Consider the following 19,150-nt stretch of genomic DNA (forward strand, 5'->3'; position numbering starts at 1 on the left):
GACACAGACACCCTTCTATATCCTCCTCTTGTCTGCAGTCTTCGACTCACCTCAGGGATTCCTTATGTTCGATAAATTGTCATAAAGTACAGTATGAAGATATATTCCACACAAAACAACACAATGCATGTAAGCACGTCATTATTATTTATATCCCCTGATACTAACCCCAACCTATAACAATCCACACCCCTTTCCCTAAAGGATGTCTAGCCAATTTTGTTATTAAAAAAAATATATATATATATATATATAAATATATATATATATATATATATATATATATAGAGAGAGAGAGAGAGAGAGAGAGAGAGAGAGAGTTTTATATAGTTTTTCCCCTCTGGATATAAACTTTGCATTTGCTGCTGATTTTTTATTTTATTTTTTTTGGGCTCAAAGATCTGGCAACCTTGGTCTCTTTTAAATACTATTGTCACTACACCAAAATACTCCATAAATGACTGATATGATGTTGGATGTCGGTACACAATGACCTCTTTCTTCATGTTGAGTCTGGCTTGTTTCCATGAATTAATTCTCATGACTCCTTGCATTTCCTCCTGGTTTATACTGAACTCTTGATATTTGGTTAATCAGCCATCGGTGTGAGCAGCTGCTGCTGTTGAAAATCTGCCAGAGGATTCAGCTGACTAGAATGATAATAATCTGTGCTTTCAGGAGGTGAAGGAGAAAGGACCCATTTTTACATCATGAACTTTTTGTCTGTTATACATGTCCTATTAATGGAAGTATTTGGAGAAGGGAGAAATACGCCATCTGGTGGAAAACCTCTAACATGTCTAACATTAGGGGGGAATATCCTTTATTGGCATTAGCTATATTTAAAGAAGTTAGTAAAAAGCTAGAAAAGCTAAAAAAAAAAAAAAAAAACTCTACTCTTCTGTATTATGAACAATATTTAAAAAATAATTGTTTGGTCCATTTTAAATTTTTGGTACCTGTTAATAAACCGTACAGTAAAATGCTGCTACTACTACTACTACTACTACTACTACTACTACTAATAATAATAATAATAATAATTGTAAAAATAATAAAATTCTTCTTCTTCTTCTTCTTCTTATTATTATTATTATTATTATTATTATTATTAATAGGTTCTGTACTAAGACAAATTCCTCGTATGTGAAAACATACCTGGCAATAAAGACCTTTCTGATTGTGTAATTTCTAATAATGGAATTGACACAAAGCTGAGAACCGTCTAGTTGTAGTCATCCATAGATATCTATACAAATACATATATACATATATATCTGTGGTGTATATATCTATAGTAGTCATCCTCAGCACTTTTATTATATAAAATATTTACCAAGCTTTTATTATCTGTCTTTTCTCTCCAAAACACATCGCTCTTAACGACTTCCGCTCATATGCACGGATCTTTAGATAGTATTCACACTCTTCTTACCCAGAGAACGCCCGTGTACATGGTATCTATATCGTAGAATATGCGGCTGCGTCGCCCGCTTTACAAACGCACAGGAAGTAAGCCTTTTCTGGGAAAAACCAAGATCACACAAAATAGGGGGGTATTCATAGGATTTCGACAAGCATAATCTTAAAGCAGCAAATATATATTTTATCATTGAACTATTTAATAAAGTCGTTTGATGCTTAATCATTTATATACATGCGATTTATAATTTCATACGAAGTGTGAGTTCTTGTTGCTGTTTAAGGCTCGGTGAAGTCCCTTTCGCCCACATGGTTCGGTCCTTTTCTTTTCGCTAGGTGGTTAGCCGGCTGTAGCGCACGTGGACCTGCGTGAAAAGCTCCTGTAGCAGAGCTCGTTAAAATTAGCGGTGCACGTTAATTCACCTCGATGAGAGGCACGGAAGAAATGGAGGCTGAAGTAGAGTTTGACGAAGGCGAGGAGCCTTCATTCAGTGACCCAGAGGACTTTGTGGATGACGTCAGTGATCAGGGTAAAAAGTCTCTTCACAAAACCACCGGCTTTATTCAGGCCCCATCACGCGCGAGCGCGGATCTGATCACAAAAGGAGATTAAATGCAGTTTATTTATGCGTCGAACCGCATTTCATGACCTGGTTCTGACTTTGTCACACATGTCCGTTGATGAGCTTTGTATATGTCTGGCTATCTAGTTAGCTATCTAGCTAACGCAGCCATTTTCATGTATTCAGGCCGTTGGCCGCGTCCTAAATAACGCATTGTTAGTTACGTAGCGCCCTACTTAAGGGGGCGGGGCGGTTTGTCCCGCTGCGCGTAGTGCACTTGGTGTAGGGAACAGAGCGCTGTTTGGGATACAGCCCAACACCCTGTGACTTACTCTAGCTATTAGCGCTGCTTCACTAACATGATTTCCTGAACTAAAATAACTAACTGTTGTGTTTAGCGGGATGTAAAACTGACTGGTGTTTGTGCGCCGTGTTATTAAGCCCAATAGAGCGTTCAGTGAGTGAGTGAGTGAGTTCAGTCAAAGCAAATTATATTTGTCACATACATACATGCACATACATCATGCAGTGAGCTGCTTTTTGCATCTGTCCGGTATATAAGCATAAAAAATAGGAAAGCAATTTAGGATAAAAACAAAACCAAAAGGAGATATATTAAAAAAAAGTATGAACTATATAAAAACTATAAAATATGAAAATATAAGTGAAAAAATAGTGTATACATAAATATACATACACATACATGTGTATGTTTTTTAAAGGTTGTCCTTAAAGTGTCCATGTGCAGTAAACAGTGTATAAAGTGGCATTGTGCTCTGCAAGTCCAGAGTTAAAGTGACAGTGAGTGAGTTGTGTTATCTGTCAAGAACATGCTCCACATGGCCTACTGGATCTGTTGGGCGTCTTTTTGTTTTAAACCCCAAAGGTTCATATTTCGTACACCACGGTCCTGTTGATGCAAAGGAAAGGAAGAGTTCCAGTTCAAATGTTATAAAATAGAATTGAATAAGGTTTAATCTGAAGAGTAGAATAAACTATAGTTGAGTTCTTTTAAATGATTTTTTTTTTTTGGGGGAGGGACAGTGGGGATTGGGCATGTTGTTGGGGACCAGTGGGGATTGGGCGTGTCGTTGGGGACCAGTGGCGGGGATTGGATGTGTCGTTGGGGACCAGTGGCGGGGATTGGGTGTGTCGTTGGGGACCAGTGGCGGGGATTGGGCGTGTCGTTGGGGACCAGTGGCGGGGATTGGGCGTGTCGTTGGGGACCAGTGGCGGGGATTGGGCGTGTCGTTGGGGACCAGTGGCGGGGATTGGGCGTGTCGTTGGGGAACAGTGGCGGGGATTGGGCGTGTCGTTGGGGAACAGTGGCGGGGATTGGGCGTGTCGTTGGGGAACAGTGGCGGGGATTGGGCGTGTCGTTGGGGAACAGTGGCGGGGATTGGGCGTGTCGTTGGGGAACAGTGGCGGGGATTGGGCGTGTCGTTGGGGAACAGTGGCGGGGATTGGGCGTGTCGTCGGGGAACAGTGGCGGTCAGTGACTGGTCACAATCATAAGTCAGGCTTTACGCACCGCTGGTGAGCCAATAAAACCTTGTCTTTCTGATGTGTGATCTAGAAAGCCGTATCCAGTTCGACACAGTGACTAACATCTCTCTTTGTACACCTCCTAAATGCAGAGCTGCTGGGAGACGTCCTGAGAGAGCAACCTCAAGAGGCAGACGGCATCGACTCTGTCATCGTCGTCGACAATGTTCCCCAGGTAGGACCCGATCGTCTGGAGAAACTAAAGAACGTCATCCACAAGATCTTCTCCAAGTTTGGCAAAATCACCAACGAGTTCTATCCAGAAGCAGATGGGAAGACCAAAGGGTAAATAAGAGTGTGTGTGTATGTGTGTCTGTGTGTGTGTGTCTGTGTGTCAGAAACACAGATACAGAAATCAAGATGTGGACGGAGTAATGAATCAGAGGTGACCATCATGGGGGCTCAAAAAAAACAAAGATGTACACTCGAGTGCACCTTAATATATTTTCCGGATAAATTTTTTTTTTATAAGATTCCTTACTGTCACTAAACGTTTAGATGTTTCTTCATTATCACAAATAGCAAAAAGGGTCAAAAGGTGTGTAAAGATATTAATAGCGGAAAAACGTCAGATCATCAGTTCAGAAGTTAAAATCTACTTCAGTTCAGAAGTTAAAAAACACTTCTCAAGGTTTTATCATATAAAAGCTCTAAGGCACCTGTCCGTTCTGCCATCATGCTGCATCGTGATCGTTTGTTAGGAAAATGGCTGTACAAATACGATTGCGATGATTTGTTAAAACTTCCACGTTATTTATTTCTGCCTTAGACAAATTTTCCCTGTAGCATGTATGTTGTTTTTTGTTTTAAACATGGCTCATTGTCATTCTCAGGTACATTTTTCTGGAATACTCCGTCCCGAGTCACGCACACGAAGCGGTGAAGAGCGCCGATGGCTACAAGTTGGATAAACAACATACCTTCCGCGTCAACCTGTTTACCGACTTCGACAAGTACGCTTCGTTTCAGCACACATAACACGATGAGAACTTATTATTACATCTTTCTCCCAGATCGTGTGCATGACGTCCTCAAAAAGTTGCACGTTTGTAAGAAGTGAAGTGTAAAGTCATTACACTGTAATTCAAAATGACAGGAAAAAAAAAGATTTTAATTTGAAACGATCCTGAATTGTTCACAGGGATGTGAACTAACACCATATTGAGATGATGAGTTTGTTTGTTTGTTTGTTTTTTCTTTTCTTTTCATTTCTTTCCCCCCTCCCTGTGCTCCAGGTACATGACGATCAGTGATGAATGGGAACCACCTGAGAAACAGCCCTTTAAAGATTTTGTGAGTATTTTGAGTTGATCTTGAGTTATACAGAAGTACAACATCCCTGCTTGTAGAAAAACATTATTTTGTGAAAATGCCAAGTGCAGTAGACTCAGTATTGACAATGGTGGCTCAAGTGGTTAAGGCTCTAGGTTGTAGATTGGTGTTCAAGCCCCAGCGCTGCCAAGCTGTCACTGTCGGGCCCTTGATCAAGGCCCTTAACACTCTCTGGTCCAGTGGTGCTGTATCATGACTGACCCTGTGCTCTGACCCCAACCTCCATTGGGATGTGTGAAGAAAGACTTTCATTGTGCTGTAATGTCTATGTGATCAAAATATAAAAGGCTTGCTCTTAGTATTTGATTGGATTATTGAAGTAACTTTTTATTTTTTGCATGATATCATTCAAGCAAATCTCAGCAGTCATTTAAAAAACAACAACAATCTGCCATACGACACCTCTCTATTACCCCTCGAAAGGTCTATTAAATGTGTGTGGGATTTTTGTCTGTATCTAATGTCTGTCTGTTAATGTGGTGTTTGCTAATTAGCCAAGATGTAGCATCTAGTGAGAAGATCCAAGCTAATGTTACAGCCTGGCTTGTTCAGAAAGAAACAGCCCAGAGTTTTATGTCCTTCAGAACAGTATAAAAAATATTTGTTCAGGAAAACGGTGGCATTTTTCCCACAGAAGTTGTTTCCGTTTTTAGCTTTGACCTCCTCCTGGGACGGTGATGTAGATTTGCTACATTTTGAAAGGTTTTTGCTCTATTAAAGCTGAACGTTTGTAGAAAGTCTCTCATTACCATTTAAGGTTCAATTCTGTCGGCTAATCTAACACCCGAGGTTAATAAACGCACCGTTCCTGACCTAACGGCACCACCGAGCTCGTTAAAACGTCTCCGACCGACTGACTGAGCTGTAATGTTGCTTTTTTTATAGTCAGAAGCCTGTAGAATATGTTGTAAAAGAGTGAAGACTTGAGTTAAAGCTGTGTTACACGGTCACGGGGATCACGGCACGGTTCCAGAGCGACCAGAGCTCACACCACCGGTACCGTTAGTCTCTGGTTCCGTAGCATGCTGCGCATCTCATCATGCTCCACATGACGATCTTCACGTGACCGTTTTTTTCATTGGCTTTCTTCCTCATGGTTCAGCTACTAGAATCACTATAAACAACACGACGGTGTGATGAACACGTTTGAGGACGAGACGCCTTTAATCTCGGTGGAGGAAACGTTTGAGTTGTGTGTGTGTGTGTTTTTCTGCGCCCTAGACGTTCCACAGTGTAGCATTTCACCCCCAAGTGAGTCTCTAATACTTCGCTCATGTTTCTCACTCGCAGCTGAAGGTTTAATTCTGTGTAACGTTTGTTGCCACACAGGGAAATCTGCGCCATTGGTTGGAGGACCCTGACTGCCGAGATCAGTACAGCGTGATCTACGATTCCGGTGAGAAAACTGGCATCTTTTCCAACGACGTCAAGGAACCCATTGAGGTTGAGGAGAGAGCGGTGAGAAACGTTTTCTTTCTTTTTTTTTCCTCCTTTTATAACACACATCAGTGTTAAGCATGTTTTATATACATTATATGTATTATATATAATGCGATTGTGTGTCTCTTTCAGCGCTGGACAGAAACGTACGTGCGCTGGTCTCCTAAAGGCACCTACCTGGCCACGTTCCATCAGAGAGGCATTGCGCTGTGGGGAGGAGAGAAGTTCAAACAGATCCAGAGGTTCAGCCATCAGGGAGTGCAGCTTATCGACTTCTCCCCTTGTGAGAGGTTTGTGTAGCCGCCTTAGGGATAGAGGGAACGAGTACGAGTTAAATATCCCCAATAACACAGCCATAAATTTGTATATTAGTAGTCGCACCTCCGAGGACGTCGTACATTCGGACGTCAGGGTTTAAAGTCCATCCTCGTGTCGGCGTACCGTGAAGTCTCCAGGGGGCTTTCTTAGACTGCTTGGTGTATCCTCCCTGAGTCATGATTTTTTTTTTATTTATTTTATTGATATTCTTTGCAGGTATGTGGTTACATTCAGTCCCCTGATGGACACGAAAGACGACCCGCAGGCCATCATTATCTGGGACGTTCTGACCGGCCAGAAGAAGAGAGGTTTTCACTGTGAGAGCTCTGCCCACTGGCCAATCTTCAAGTCAGTACAAGTCCATTTTCTGCCTTCACGTATAACGCAGATTTCTGTTTCATTCTAATGACGCCGTTTTACATGAAATCTTCAGGTGGAGTCCGGATGGAAAGTTCTTTGCTAGAATGACTCAGGACACCCTCAGCATCTACGAGACACCGGTAAGATTCTCCCTCTCTCTCTTTCTCTACTCTGTCCTTTCTTTTACTCCTTTCTTTCATTTTTTCTTTTTATTTATTTTCTGTCTTTATTTTCAGTCTTTTTCTTTTCAACCTTTATTCTTTTCAATCTTTTTTCCTTTTTCTTTCTTTCTTTCTTTCTTTCTTTCTTTTCACTCTCTTTCTTTTCAGTTTATTTTTTTCTTTTCATTTTATTTTTCTTTCTTTCAGTTTCTTTCTTTTTTCACTCTTTCTTTTTCTTTCATTCCTTTTTTACTCTATTTCTTTCTTTCTTTCTTTCTTTCTTTCTTTCTTTCTTTCTTTCTTTCCCCTCTTGCCTACAAGCTAAACTACAAACTTGTCTCTTTCTATCTGATGCCATTTATTTTCCCTTTAGTTGTCATTTTCCTTGTTACAGTCGATTTTGACACGTCTGAATGTTCTCTTTCCTTGTAGTCGATGGGTCTTTTGGATAAGAAGAGTTTGAAGATAAACGGAATTAAGTAAGTTAAATCAGGAAATAAACTATCACACGATGTGTTCAGTCCGTGTTCTAGTACCGTTATGGTATCGGACCGTTTTTGTGTAAATGACCTTGACAGAAACTGATTTTCCCTTCGACAGAGACTTCTCCTGGTCTCCCGGTGATAACATCATTGCCTTCTGGGTTCCTGAGGACAAAGACATCCCAGCGAGAGTCACCCTCATGCAGCTTCCATCCAGGAACGAGATCCGAGTGCGTAACCTGTTCAACGTGGTGGACTGCAAACTCCACTGGCAGAAGAACGGCGATTATCTTTGTGTCAAGGTGGACAGGACTCCTAAAGGAACACAGGTACGCAGGGACGCGGCTCGGGATCGAGACTGACGATGCGATACTTTACCTCAGATAAGTGATGTAACATCAGTCACTCTGCCATTTTCTCTTTAGGGAATTGTCACAAATTTTGAGATCTTCCGCATGAGAGAGAAGCAGGTTCCCGTGGACGTTGTGGAGATGAAAGGTAACAAGATGGGAGGATTTTAGTTTCATCGCCTGAAGGAAATCTTTAACGTATCGAACCTCTTTGTTTCCTGCATCTGGGGCAGATGGATGAGAAAATATTACTGTATATATACCAGATAAAATATACCAGATTTAGAGCCTATTTACTGAGACGTAAAATTTAAACGAGGTTCTTTTCCCACTACATGGAGATTTCCTTCTCTACTCTAGATGTAATGGATGTAGAGAGCTCTAAATCCTGACTCTTGTGTTTCTTGTCGGTTACAGAGGGCATCATTGCCTTCGCTTGGGAGCCCAATGGGAGCAGGTTTGCAGTGCTGCATGGAGAATCCCCCAGGATCAACGCCTCTTTTTACCACGTGAAGAGCAACGGCAAAATCGACCTGATCAGTGAGTGTATTCGCCTTAATGTCTGTAACAACATGAGTTTCCTGAAATGCATTTAACAGGGGAAAAAAACGCACATTGTTGTTGTTGTTTTTTTTTTTTACAGAAACATTTGACAAACAGCAGGCCAACAGCATCTTCTGGAGCCCTCAGGGCCAGTTCTTGGTCTTGGCTGGATTGAGGAGGTTGGTACTTGTGTGTTGTGTAATTACACCTTAGGTCAACAATCCCTGAGCTCTAGCTACTGAAAAGAGGTTTATTTATTTATTTTCCTCTCACCTGCTCACTTGAATTGTTTCTTGCTGACAGCATGAACGGTGCTCTGGCATTTGTGGACACTTCAGACTGCACCATGATGAACATTGCTGAGCATTACATGGCCTCTGATGTGGAATGGGACCCGACCGGCAGATTTGTCGTCACCTCTGTTTCTTGGTGGAGCCACAAGGTAATTTGTTTTGAGTGGAGTTTACTGTGATCAGATGAATTGGGAAGGGAAGCAAATCTCCACCGCTAATATTTTCCCATGTACTTTGGAACTAACTACAAACATTGGTGGGAATGCAGGTAGACAATGCGTTCTGGCTGTGGACGTTTCAAGGGCGACTGCTGCAGAAAAACAACAAGGACCGTTTCTGCCAGCTGCTGTGGCGGCCTCGTCCTCCTTCTCTCCTCTCTCAGGAGGAGATAAAGGTGATGCTAACCTGGAATAGGATTTTAATTAAAAACAAAATTTAAATCATCTTCCAAACCTAACACTGAGTTTTCTCATTTCTCTGAATTGACCAGGCTATCAAGAAGGACCTGAAGAAATACTCCAAGATCTTCGAGCAGAAAGATCGACTCAGCCAGTCGAAGGCTTCAAAGGTCAGGCCTTTAAATAATTCTGTTGTTTGTCATGTCGGTGTGTTCGTTTGAATCCAGCTGACCGAATTGTCTCTCTCGTGCTGTGCAGGAACTGGTAGACAAGAGACGCTCAATGATGGAGGACTACCGCAAGTACCGCGAGGCTGCCATGAAGATGTATCAGGAGCAGAGACCTCTCCGCCTTGAGCTCAGAGGAGGTGCGTTCCCTGGGGATTATGGCTGCGTCCCAAAAGTCCCACTTGTCAGCATCTATTTTTATATCTCACAAGCAGAGAGAGAAATAGGAGGAGGTGGCAGCGTGATTTTCAGCACATCCCTGCTATTTTCATGAGCTATATTTATAACAGAACTGTCTTCTGGAAACACACACACACACTAATTCAACTTTAATAATGCCACATCCTGAATTTAGAAAGTGCTTTCGGGTTCTTTGTATTAAAACTGAGTGGCTTTTGGGTTCTCAGATATGCCTGCGGATACATTTAGGCTGAAGGAGTTAAAGACAAAAGTAAAATAATGCATGTTATTTAGGTGCTTTGGAGTATTTTAATGTATCTCCACTTGACCTTACATTTGTCCTCTTGAAAGGTGTGGACACCGATGAACTGGACAGTAATGTTGATGACTGGGAAGAGGAGACCATCGAGTTTTTCATCAATGAAGAAATCATTCCAATCGGAGATCTGTAGTCCCTGTAGCAGGTAATAAACCTTAGTTATTCCTCAGTATGTTACTGGTTGTGTCACTGAAAATAACTGTGCCATCATTCTGTTTTTTCTTCCCCCATCTCTCTCTCTCTCTCTCTCTCTCTCTCTCTCTCTCTCTCAGAACCGTTTTAATTCTCGAGGACCAGACATCCATCCATCTGTCTCTCTCTCTCTTGCTCTCCTTACAAATTCCTTGTTAACATCCAGCCAAGTGCCTTTTAATACTGGTTACTGTGGAAGGAGAATTTTGTACCACTGTCGGCGGCTGCTTTTTTTTTTCTTTTTCCCCCCCAAGAATCCAGCTCTGGGAGCATCCATCCTGCCCCCGGCAGCACTTGCCGGATTTACCCTCTGGTTCTTGCCTTTTGAGTTGAACGTTTACTTCGTCAGAAGGCCTTTATCATGACCCAGCATGCCATGAAAGGTTTATACATCTCCATGTGGAAGAAAGACATTCTGTTTCCAGAGATTTCTCTTAGGGTTAATACGTACTCTAGTGTACGCTACAGTGGGCTGTATCCTCCTCCATTCAGATTACCTGATATTAAATGCACAACAAGGTAATAAAGTATAAATAAAATATAACCGTTTCTCAGGTGGTGTGTTTTTTTTAATGCACAGTGATTGTGTGAATGTTTTATGATGAGGTTTCCGGACACTTGATAAGTCTGATTTTCTAGGGGTTACTCTAGGGTACATTTGCGGGCATCATGATATGCTAACTGCCTTTCAGGACGGCGCTTTCTCGAGTCCTCGAGGCTTGGAATCTTACCGAACGTTCTGATTTACCTCAGTGTTTTTCTCACTTCATGTTTATGCAGTAAAATCTGATCTCTGCTTTGCTATACGGTCAAAAGATTATGTATCGTATGACTTTGTGTGAGTTAATTCCTCTTCACCGGGTTTCAGACGTCGTGACCCCGTGCACTATACAAGCTCCATGAAGACAGTATGTAATGTTTTTGTTGGTGTAGAACACAAGTGACCATGCCTTAGACTCGAGCACAAAATGGAGTCCTGCTTGAACTTCTACACATTTTAACTGTTTTTAATACGTATTTGATTAAAACAGAGAGGTAAAAATAAAATAGAAGTGTTATCTCATATATTTTATAAACATTGGGTACGAAAAACGAGCTTGATACTGTGTAGTTTACAGATCATAGTTAATAGTGAATGCAGTAGTTAATAGAGAATTTTTGTGGGCGGGGCTTATCCGATGACGTGACGTTAATGGTGAATTCGTGTGGGCGGGGCTTATTCGATGACGTGGCCTTGATACCGTTATCTTTCTGCTGTGATGGAGGAAGAGGAGGTTCGAGGCGTTACACTGATGCACGAGGCGTAAACCTCATGCTGAAGTCTCGCGATGTTTCCGTGATCTCGTGTGAAGCGCGGTCTCACATCATTCCGGAGGAGACGACGACGTCTGGGTGTCGGGTGTCGAGGTGAGCTAACAGCACTCACAGCCATGTTTACACACCCGGTTACTCCGAAATATTAGTGTATAGGAAGCGCGCTCCCGCTGTACAAGTTGTGCTTCAGGACGAGGCTTTGTTTTTGTTACAGAGAGGGAGAGAGATAGAGACAGGGAGAGTGAGAGACAGAGTGACGGAGAGAGAGATAAACAGATAGAGAAACAGAGAGAGACTTCTAACAGAAGAAAAAAGTGGCTGTGAAATGTGTTCGCACTGTGAGTGTGTGTGGAAATGTTGTATGGGGATAAAGAAAGTAAAACTGTCTGAATGTCTAATGGTTTGTCTGATATTTGGAAATGGTTTTAGGCTTCGTGCCAGCAAAGAGAGACAGAGAGAGACAGAGAGACAGAGAGACAGACAGACACGGCGTCAAAGAGCTACATTGTATTCAGCAGAATTAAAGCAGTAGAGCTTTAGACAGAATATACAGAAAAACATGATTACATTTATATATCATGTATAAATGACTAAACCCTTCTCGGATGTCTTACTGACCATGTGGTTTTACTGATTTGTATCTCTCTCTCTCTCTCTGTCTCTCTCTCCCTCTTCGTCTCACTCTCTCTCTCTGTCTCTCTCTCCCTCTTCGTCTCTCTCTGTCTCTCTCTCCCTCTCCGTCTCACTCTCTCTCTCTCTCTCTCTCTCTCTTCGTCTCACTCTCTCTCTCCCTCTCCGTCTCTCTCTCACTCTCCGTCTCTCTCTCTTTCTCTTTTCCTCTCCGTCTCTCTCTCCCTCTCCGTCTCCCTCTCTCTCTCTTTTTTCCCCCTTAGTGTTAGTTTTAAATTTTCCGTATTAATACAGTCCACACTTAATCAGAAGCAGGAAGAAGAAGCAACGTTTTGTGACCTCACAAAACAGTCATCAGCCTAAATCAGTACGGGTCTGTGTGCTAGATATTGCGCTAGATCGTTAATTTCACACCCCAACATGCTCTAGAGTTTATAGAGAGTGCTTTGAATGTGAGCGACAGTTCTGTGGGTGGAAACACCTTGTAATGACAAGACATGAAACATTAAGGTGGATGAGCTACAACAGCAGAAGTAGGTCCCAGCCGTGAACAGGAGTGTGAGGACGTCGTTAGAACAAACTCGCTGAAACGACAGCTTCAGAGTTTGCTCCAGGATTTCACGATTTTGCGAATCACAGAAATGAACACGAGAGAATTCCTCTCACTGTAATGTAATGTAGAAAATAAATAAATAAATAAAAAAGGCTCTTCAAGCTTCATTCAAAACTCCATGATATTCAGAGGAGTTTGCAATTTTTCAAAAGGACCCCAGATTTTCTGCAGATTTGGCCCGAGACGCATCTATTAATACATCATAACACGCCTTCAGCCAAATCCCTCTTCCTTTGCCGTGTGTGGAATATGAGCTCTCGGTTTAAAAGAAGAATCTTGAAATGTCACGCAGTCAAGAAGAACAAAACGAATTTTGAACAGCGTCGCAGCAAAATCTTGCATTTTTGTCTTTAACGATCACAAAATATTACTTTTGGGTTTTCTGCTCTCTGTCTGTTGAACTTTGCTTGTGATAGACTCAGATTCTTGTTCTTGGCTGACATTTGGAGGAGCAGGATGTGGGCTTCTGCTATTGTAGTTCGTCCACCTCAAGGTTTGGTGACGACGTGTGTGAAAATCCCAGGAGATCAGCAGTTCCTGAAATACACAACCAGCCCAGGAAAAAGGCCCGAGGTGTTTCCTGGACTTTTTCCAAACACCACAAGGTTTAGGTGTTGGACAGTTCTGTGTCCCTCCCTGGTCTGAAGGTTGTGAGTTTGAATCCCAAGCCCACCAAGCTGCCTTTGTTGGGTCCTTGAGTAAGGCCCTTAACCCTCAGTTGTGTAAAATGAGATAAACATGTAAGTCGCACTAGATAACGGCGTCTGCCAAATGCCATACATGTAAAATGGATCAATAGGCTGTTTTCCTATTTCACAGGAGTTCCTGTGTGACTTTATTTCTGTCTGGATCGGCCGTGATGGTGTTTTTTTTCTCTACCTTTGCTGAGAAAATTACATGCCGATTTACTGTTTCTCACCAAACTTGTCTGACATTTTCTGTACAAATGTCTGATTGTGTTGGGGGAAAAAACCCCAAAAGATGTTTGACTGTGGCTAATTGCTGTATTTAATCTCATAATGTGTATCAGTGCCCCTCCTTCAGATATCAAACCAAGTCACAAAACAAAAAACGGATGCTTCTTGTGTATGTAGCGATGCCGAGATAGTTTAGTTAGTTTTACTGTCTGTGTGGCGTATTGTTTGTTTTCTCTGTTTTACTTAGACTGTTGAAAAACATGTAGGTAGGTGACCTGGTTACTCTAAATAGTCTGTGTGTGTGTGTGTGTGTGTGTGTGTGTGTGTGTGTGTGTGTGTGTGTGTGTGTGTGTGTGTGTGTGTGTGTTTTTTCTTCGTCAAAACTCCACGATATTCAGAGGAATTTTTCAAAATGACCCCATATTCCCCAGAGTTGGCCTGAGATGCATCTCATAACACATCACACACCTTCAGCCAAATCCCTCTTCTATTGCTGTGTGTGGAATATGACCACAGCTCTCATACATATCTGTCTAACTGCTAGGGGTTTAAAAGAAGAATCTTGTGCTTGAAATTTCACCATGTCAAGAAGAACAAAACAAATTTTAAAAATCGCAGCAGCAAATTTGTCCCTAATAATCACAAGCACTCCTGGTGGGACTCTTTGCACCGAACGTCGTATGATAAGCAGTATAAAAAAAAAAACAATAGCCATAGAGTGATTTATAAGAACGGTGTCGAGTCCACTTGAGTCTTTTATGCGTCCTGTTTTTTTAGCGCCTCCACAAATCCCACAGTCACACCCCTGAGGTTTTATCTAGTAAGTGCATGCTGCAGTGTTTTTCTCCGATCTGTTAGCAGTAAAACTTCAGGTCTAAAATATAGACCGATGAAGGTGTAGTTTGTGCAAGATCAGCCAAAGCAGCTCGAACTTTAAAACGTTAGTCTTTCTCTCACACTTCACTTCATTTCCTCTGATGAAATAGACTCATATGCTGAAAGGGCTTTAAGTGCCATGATCTCACAGCTGTGTGGAGAAATATCAGCTCAGGGTTAGACCTAGTTCAGGTAACACCAGCATACTATAACAGAGCTATGTAGGCATCTCCAGCCATAGCCTTTAAATCACGTTTTCTCTCGTCTGCTTGTGACTTTAGATATTTGATTTCAAATTTTTCTCTCTGCTTATGAGGCTTATATGTAAAGGCTTAGAGGTTTATGTCTCGTTTGTTCCTACTCAGTAAGGCTGAATGTAATCCCATTACTAAAGGATCCACCTTGATGTTCTTTTCTTCTTCTTCTTCTTCTTTTTCTTTATGACAAACTGCTTCCCATCCAGATGGCTGATGGTGATATGGAGCTTCGGTGAGAATGGAACTGTCCAAACCAGACAAAATGGGCAAGACGAGGCTTTTCCGCATCTTTCTCATCCTTGGCTCTGTCTTCATGATCCTACTGATCATCATCTACTGGGATGATGTTGGAGCCACCCAGTTTTACCTCCACACAACCATATCTGGACCTCATTCTTCCCGCCTACCGCCGCCTGAGAGTAATGCTGCTTCCAAAAAAAAACCTGAGGAGGACAAGGAAGGCTCGTTCCTGGCCGACATCGACGCGTTCGTCAACCAGTTTCTGGAAGGCACCGCCGACCCTACAGAGCAATCGAGGGCTGAGACGCCGCCTGGTGAGACTCACAACCAGTCCTCAGAAAAACCTGAAGAAAGATTTGTCCCCAGGCGCGAGTGGAAGATCCACCTGACCCCCATCGCAACAGAGAAGAAGCAAAGACAGGACAGTAGGAAGCAGCTGATCCGCGACCTTTGCAGTAGCAACAGCAGCTTCGACTTCCCAGGCAAAAACCGGAGGTTTGACGACATCCCCAACAAAGAACTGGACCACCTGATTGTAGACGATCGGCACGGGATCATCTACTGCTACGTTCCCAAGGTGGCATGCACCAACTGGAAGCGCATCATGATCGTGCTCAGCGAGAGCCTGCTGGTGAACGGCGTGCCCTACCAGGACCCTCTGGACATCCCTGTCGAGCTCATTCACAACAGCAGCGTGCACTTCACCTTCAACAAGTTCTGGAAGCGCTACGGCAAGTTCTCTCGGCATCTAATGAAAATCAAGCTGAAGAAGTACACCAAGTTCCTGTTCATCCGAGACCCTTTCGTCCGTCTCATCTCGGCCTACCGCAATAAGTTCGAGCTGGAGAACGAGGACTTCTACAAACGATTCGCCATGATAATGCTGAAAAGATACGGCAACTACGTCGACCCGCCGGCATCAGTGGCGGACGCCTTCGCTGCCGGTATCAAACCCACATTTTCTAACTTTATTCAGTATCTGTTGGATGCGGATACCGAGAAAGAAATGCCGTTTAACGAGCACTGGAGGCAGATGCACCGCTTGTGCCACCCTTGTCAGATCAATTACGACTTTGTGGGAAAACTGGAGACGTTGGACGAGGACGCCGAGCATTTGTTGCGAATACTGCGGGTAGACAACGTCGTCCAGTTTCCTGCGAGTCATCACAACAGGACGGTCAGCAGCTGGGAGCAGGACTGGTTCGCTAACATACCTTACGAATCACGCAGACAGTTGTACAAGCTCTACGAGGCCGACTTCAGACTGTTCGGATATCCCAAACCCAAGAAGATTTTACACGAGTGATCATTGGTTTCTGGTCAGCGGAGCAGTTTCTTGCTGTGATTTTATTTAACCGTAATTCATGCGGTTAACCAATAGAGGTTTTACTCATTCACTTTTGTTTCTATACCTTTAGCTCTGGGGCAACGCTTCTGGTTTGCTTATTGCACAGGCATTAGAAAAGGTTCATTATTAAGTGTTTGCTGTATACAGATTTCTACTTTAACCCACCCCACCCCACCCCCACCCCCCTTTACAGTGTGTACTGTGAAGTCAGGCGAAGTTTTGGGTTGGTTGTAATTATTGTAGAAAATCACAACGACATTAATAATGTCTTATGTTATGTTATTCATCAAGTATCGTGTATGCTGTAACGTCCTCAGTTATCCACCATTCAGGTTCCTATCTCCTGTAGAGAAATATGCAGCTTGAACATACAACTGCTATGTTCTGCACATTTAGGACCATGCACATTGAATATGTAGAATATTTTTGTATTTTTGCTATTACACACATAACATATGTATATATATATATATGTATACGTTTGTGTGTACAAGAGAAACATTTATTTTGGAAGAAGGAACTGTGAGCTTTTTAAAGGAAAGGAAAGGATTTACTGCACTCCTGTAGCATTGCGAGATAAAAAAAAACAACAACAAAAAAACAAGCCCATGTCGTTGCCACTCATTAAGCATCGCTTAGGTGTAAACATCACCTCATTTTATTATTCTTTTTTTTTTGTTGTTACTATCATTTGCATTTTTATCTCCCACCTCAGGATGCCAACACTTTTTCAGACCTCATTTAAAATGTATTGAGTGCAAAAAGGATTTTGCAAAACGTTTACTTTAAGGAAAGCCGGAGCAGTATTGGCTGTAATCATGCACTGCACTCCACACAAGCTTACATCTGTTATTGCTGTGTAATCATTCAGTGTTATTGAGCATCTTTCTTTCTTTTTTTTTTAAAGTATGTTTAATGTTTATTAGGGCGCACGGTGGCTTAGTGGTTAGCACGTTCGCCTCACACCTCCAGGGTCGGGGTTCGATTCCCACCTCCGCCTTGTGTGTGTGGAGTTTGCATGTTCTCCCCGTGCCTCCGGGTACTCCGGTTTCCTCCCCGGTCCAAAGACATGCATGGTAGGTTGATTGGCATCTCTGGAAAATTGTCCGTAGTTTGTGTGTGTGTGCCCTGTGATGGGTTGGCACTCCATCCAGGGTGTATCCTGCCTTGATCTCCGATGATGCCTGAGATAGGCACAGGCTCCCCGTGACCCGAGAAGTTCGGATAAGCGGTAAAAAATGAGTGTGTGAGAGAGAGAGAGTAATGTTTAATAGGCATCGTTAGGACGTTTCGTTAAATCCAGTGAAGCGGCCAGGCTGAAAGATCGGAGCCGGTGTTCTTTACTGCCCTTGTGGCGTCTTTCCTTTTTATCTCTCTCATTTGTTTCTGCTTTGATATGAACGCCGGTTCCCTGGCAGCAAGCCTTGGTCTCTTATCGTCATCATGTCTTTCATGCCAGCGTGTGTCTGCCCTTTAATTAATTTTTTTTTTTTTTTACATTTGTAGACAAGTATTGCTTGTTCTGTTCATCTTGTAGCATTCAGTGAACGACTCCTGCTTTGAGTTTTTTTTTTCTTGGAGCAAAAAAAAAGCACAAATCTTTCTCCAAGGCCCTTAAAGAGTAAACAGTGAACATTAAGCGCCCGGTTTGCTCTAGAATTAAGTAAGCTTGTTATTGAGACTCTGTGGAAAGATTTGATGTGGAAAGTTTTTAGTCGCCATTGCGGTGTTTGCGCGGTGCTTTTTGCACACGGAATAGTCCACAAACTGGACGAGAGAACGCTGTTCACCAGAAACAGGAGTTTATCCTCAGTGGAACAGTGTACAGAGAGCAGGAGTGTTACAAAGCACAGTGTGAATCTAGTAGGTCAGAGGATGAAGTGTGTGTGTGTGTGTGTGTGTGTGTGTGTGTGTACCATCATCAGCAGCTGTACTAGAGGAGGCACTGCACCGGGTGCTAGCAGTGCCTTTCATAAAATAAGAATGAAAAAGTTTACAAACAAAAACATGTAGAATGTACAGGTATTTTTGTAAATGGAACAAAATTTGAGATTTTTTTTTTATTTGCTAGTTAAATAATTTAAAAGTATTACATTCTGTGTCTTTGGATTTTAAACAGAAGACTTTATTTCCTGGCTGTATCAGTAAGATTTGTTTAGTTCTCTTTCCATCATGTCCACTGTTGTTATACCAACAGTTTAATGTCTGCACAGTATTTCCTGATGTTATCGTGCCACAGTGTTCACTGAAACGTTGACAGATTAACGACAGATTCATGCTCTCTTGCTGCCTGATGTGATGCTGATGCAAAAATAAATAAAAAAACTTACTCTGAGACGATTCGCCAACACGAGGGGTTTGTGTTTGCATGGAATTTGTTCATTTTAAGGGAAATCGCCGTGCTTGAGATTTAAAAAGCCAATGTGTATTTCTTAATGTTGCATCATCTAAAAAAAAAAAACTTTTCCAATGTACTGATCTGGAAAACAGGTTTGTTTTTGGCTAGTGGTGTTTTTTTTTGTTTGTTTTTTTATTTTTATTTTTTAATTTATTTCACTTTAAGGATCTTTGTTATGCAATGTCAAAAAAAACAAATAAAGCTTAATGCATGATGTAAAACTCTAAGTCAAATATTTATTTCTCTCTCTCATACACACACATACACACACCCTTTGAGTCCTGTAAGTTGTGAGTTTCGAACCCCTGATGCTTATCCAGTACATCCCACAGATGCTCGATCAGACCACGATCCGGCAGGAGATCTTTGAGGCATCACCTTGAACGTTCCTGAGCGATGTTTACAGTATAGCAGGGAGCATTATTCTGCTAA

At 42.3% G+C, this 19,150-nt stretch overlaps 2 protein-coding genes across 4 annotated transcripts; both read left to right on the plus strand.

Moving 5' to 3' along the window:
* The first annotated feature begins 1,534 nt into the window (after positions 1–1,534).
* Positions 1,535–10,669, plus strand: eif3ba (eukaryotic translation initiation factor 3, subunit Ba). The gene is made up of 19 exons (XM_027173893.2): positions 1,535–1,952; positions 3,623–3,815; positions 4,364–4,483; positions 4,766–4,823; positions 6,192–6,320; positions 6,435–6,592; positions 6,837–6,968; positions 7,054–7,120; positions 7,574–7,620; positions 7,742–7,952; positions 8,049–8,121; positions 8,391–8,513; positions 8,617–8,695; positions 8,820–8,958; positions 9,078–9,203; positions 9,300–9,377; positions 9,466–9,574; positions 9,966–10,078; positions 10,206–10,669. The coding sequence occupies exons 1-18, from the start codon at positions 1,850–1,852 to the stop codon at positions 10,064–10,066; spliced, it is 2,046 nt and encodes a 681-aa protein (XP_027029694.1). The 5' UTR covers positions 1,535–1,849; the 3' UTR covers positions 10,067–10,078; positions 10,206–10,669.
* Positions 10,670–11,380: 711 nt separating this feature from the next.
* On the plus strand, positions 11,381–18,945 carry chst12a (carbohydrate (chondroitin 4) sulfotransferase 12a). Of its 3 annotated transcripts, XM_047808128.1 has the most exons (3): positions 11,384–11,532; positions 12,333–12,442; positions 14,939–18,945. In XM_047808128.1, the coding sequence occupies exon 3, from the start codon at positions 14,971–14,973 to the stop codon at positions 16,276–16,278; it is 1,308 nt and encodes a 435-aa protein (XP_047664084.1). In that variant the 5' UTR covers positions 11,384–11,532; positions 12,333–12,442; positions 14,939–14,970; the 3' UTR covers positions 16,279–18,945. The 3 variants fall into 3 exon arrangements, with proteins under 3 accessions (XP_027029700.2, XP_047664084.1, XP_047664085.1); XM_027173899.2 differs by lacking the exon at positions 12,333–12,442 and having other exon boundaries at positions 11,381–11,532; XM_047808129.1 differs by lacking the exon at positions 11,384–11,532 and having other exon boundaries at positions 12,363–12,436.
* Positions 18,946–19,150: the final 205 nt, after the last annotated feature.

Source organism: Tachysurus fulvidraco, chromosome 24, assembly GCF_022655615.1.
Source record: "Tachysurus fulvidraco isolate hzauxx_2018 chromosome 24, HZAU_PFXX_2.0, whole genome shotgun sequence".
NCBI lineage: Eukaryota > Metazoa > Chordata > Actinopteri > Siluriformes > Bagridae > Tachysurus > Tachysurus fulvidraco.

What these genes read in the sequence shown, in the direction of transcription:
- eif3ba (XM_027173893.2), top strand. Translation starts at nt 1,850, where the DNA reads ATGAGAGGCACGGAAGAAATGGAGGCTGAAGTAGAGTTTGACGAAGGC. An exon ending in GCCCACTGGCCAATCTTCAA is followed by an intron (nt 6,969 to 7,053) that starts GTCAGTACAAGT and finishes TGAAATCTTCAG; the next exon opens with GTGGAGTCCGGATGGAAAGT. An exon ending in CGGCAAAATCGACCTGATCA is followed by an intron (nt 8,514 to 8,616) that starts GTGAGTGTATTC and finishes TTTTTTTTACAG; the next exon opens with AAACATTTGACAAACAGCAG.
- chst12a (XM_027173899.2), top strand. Translation starts at nt 14,971, where the DNA reads ATGGAACTGTCCAAACCAGACAAAATGGGCAAGACGAGGCTTTTCCGC.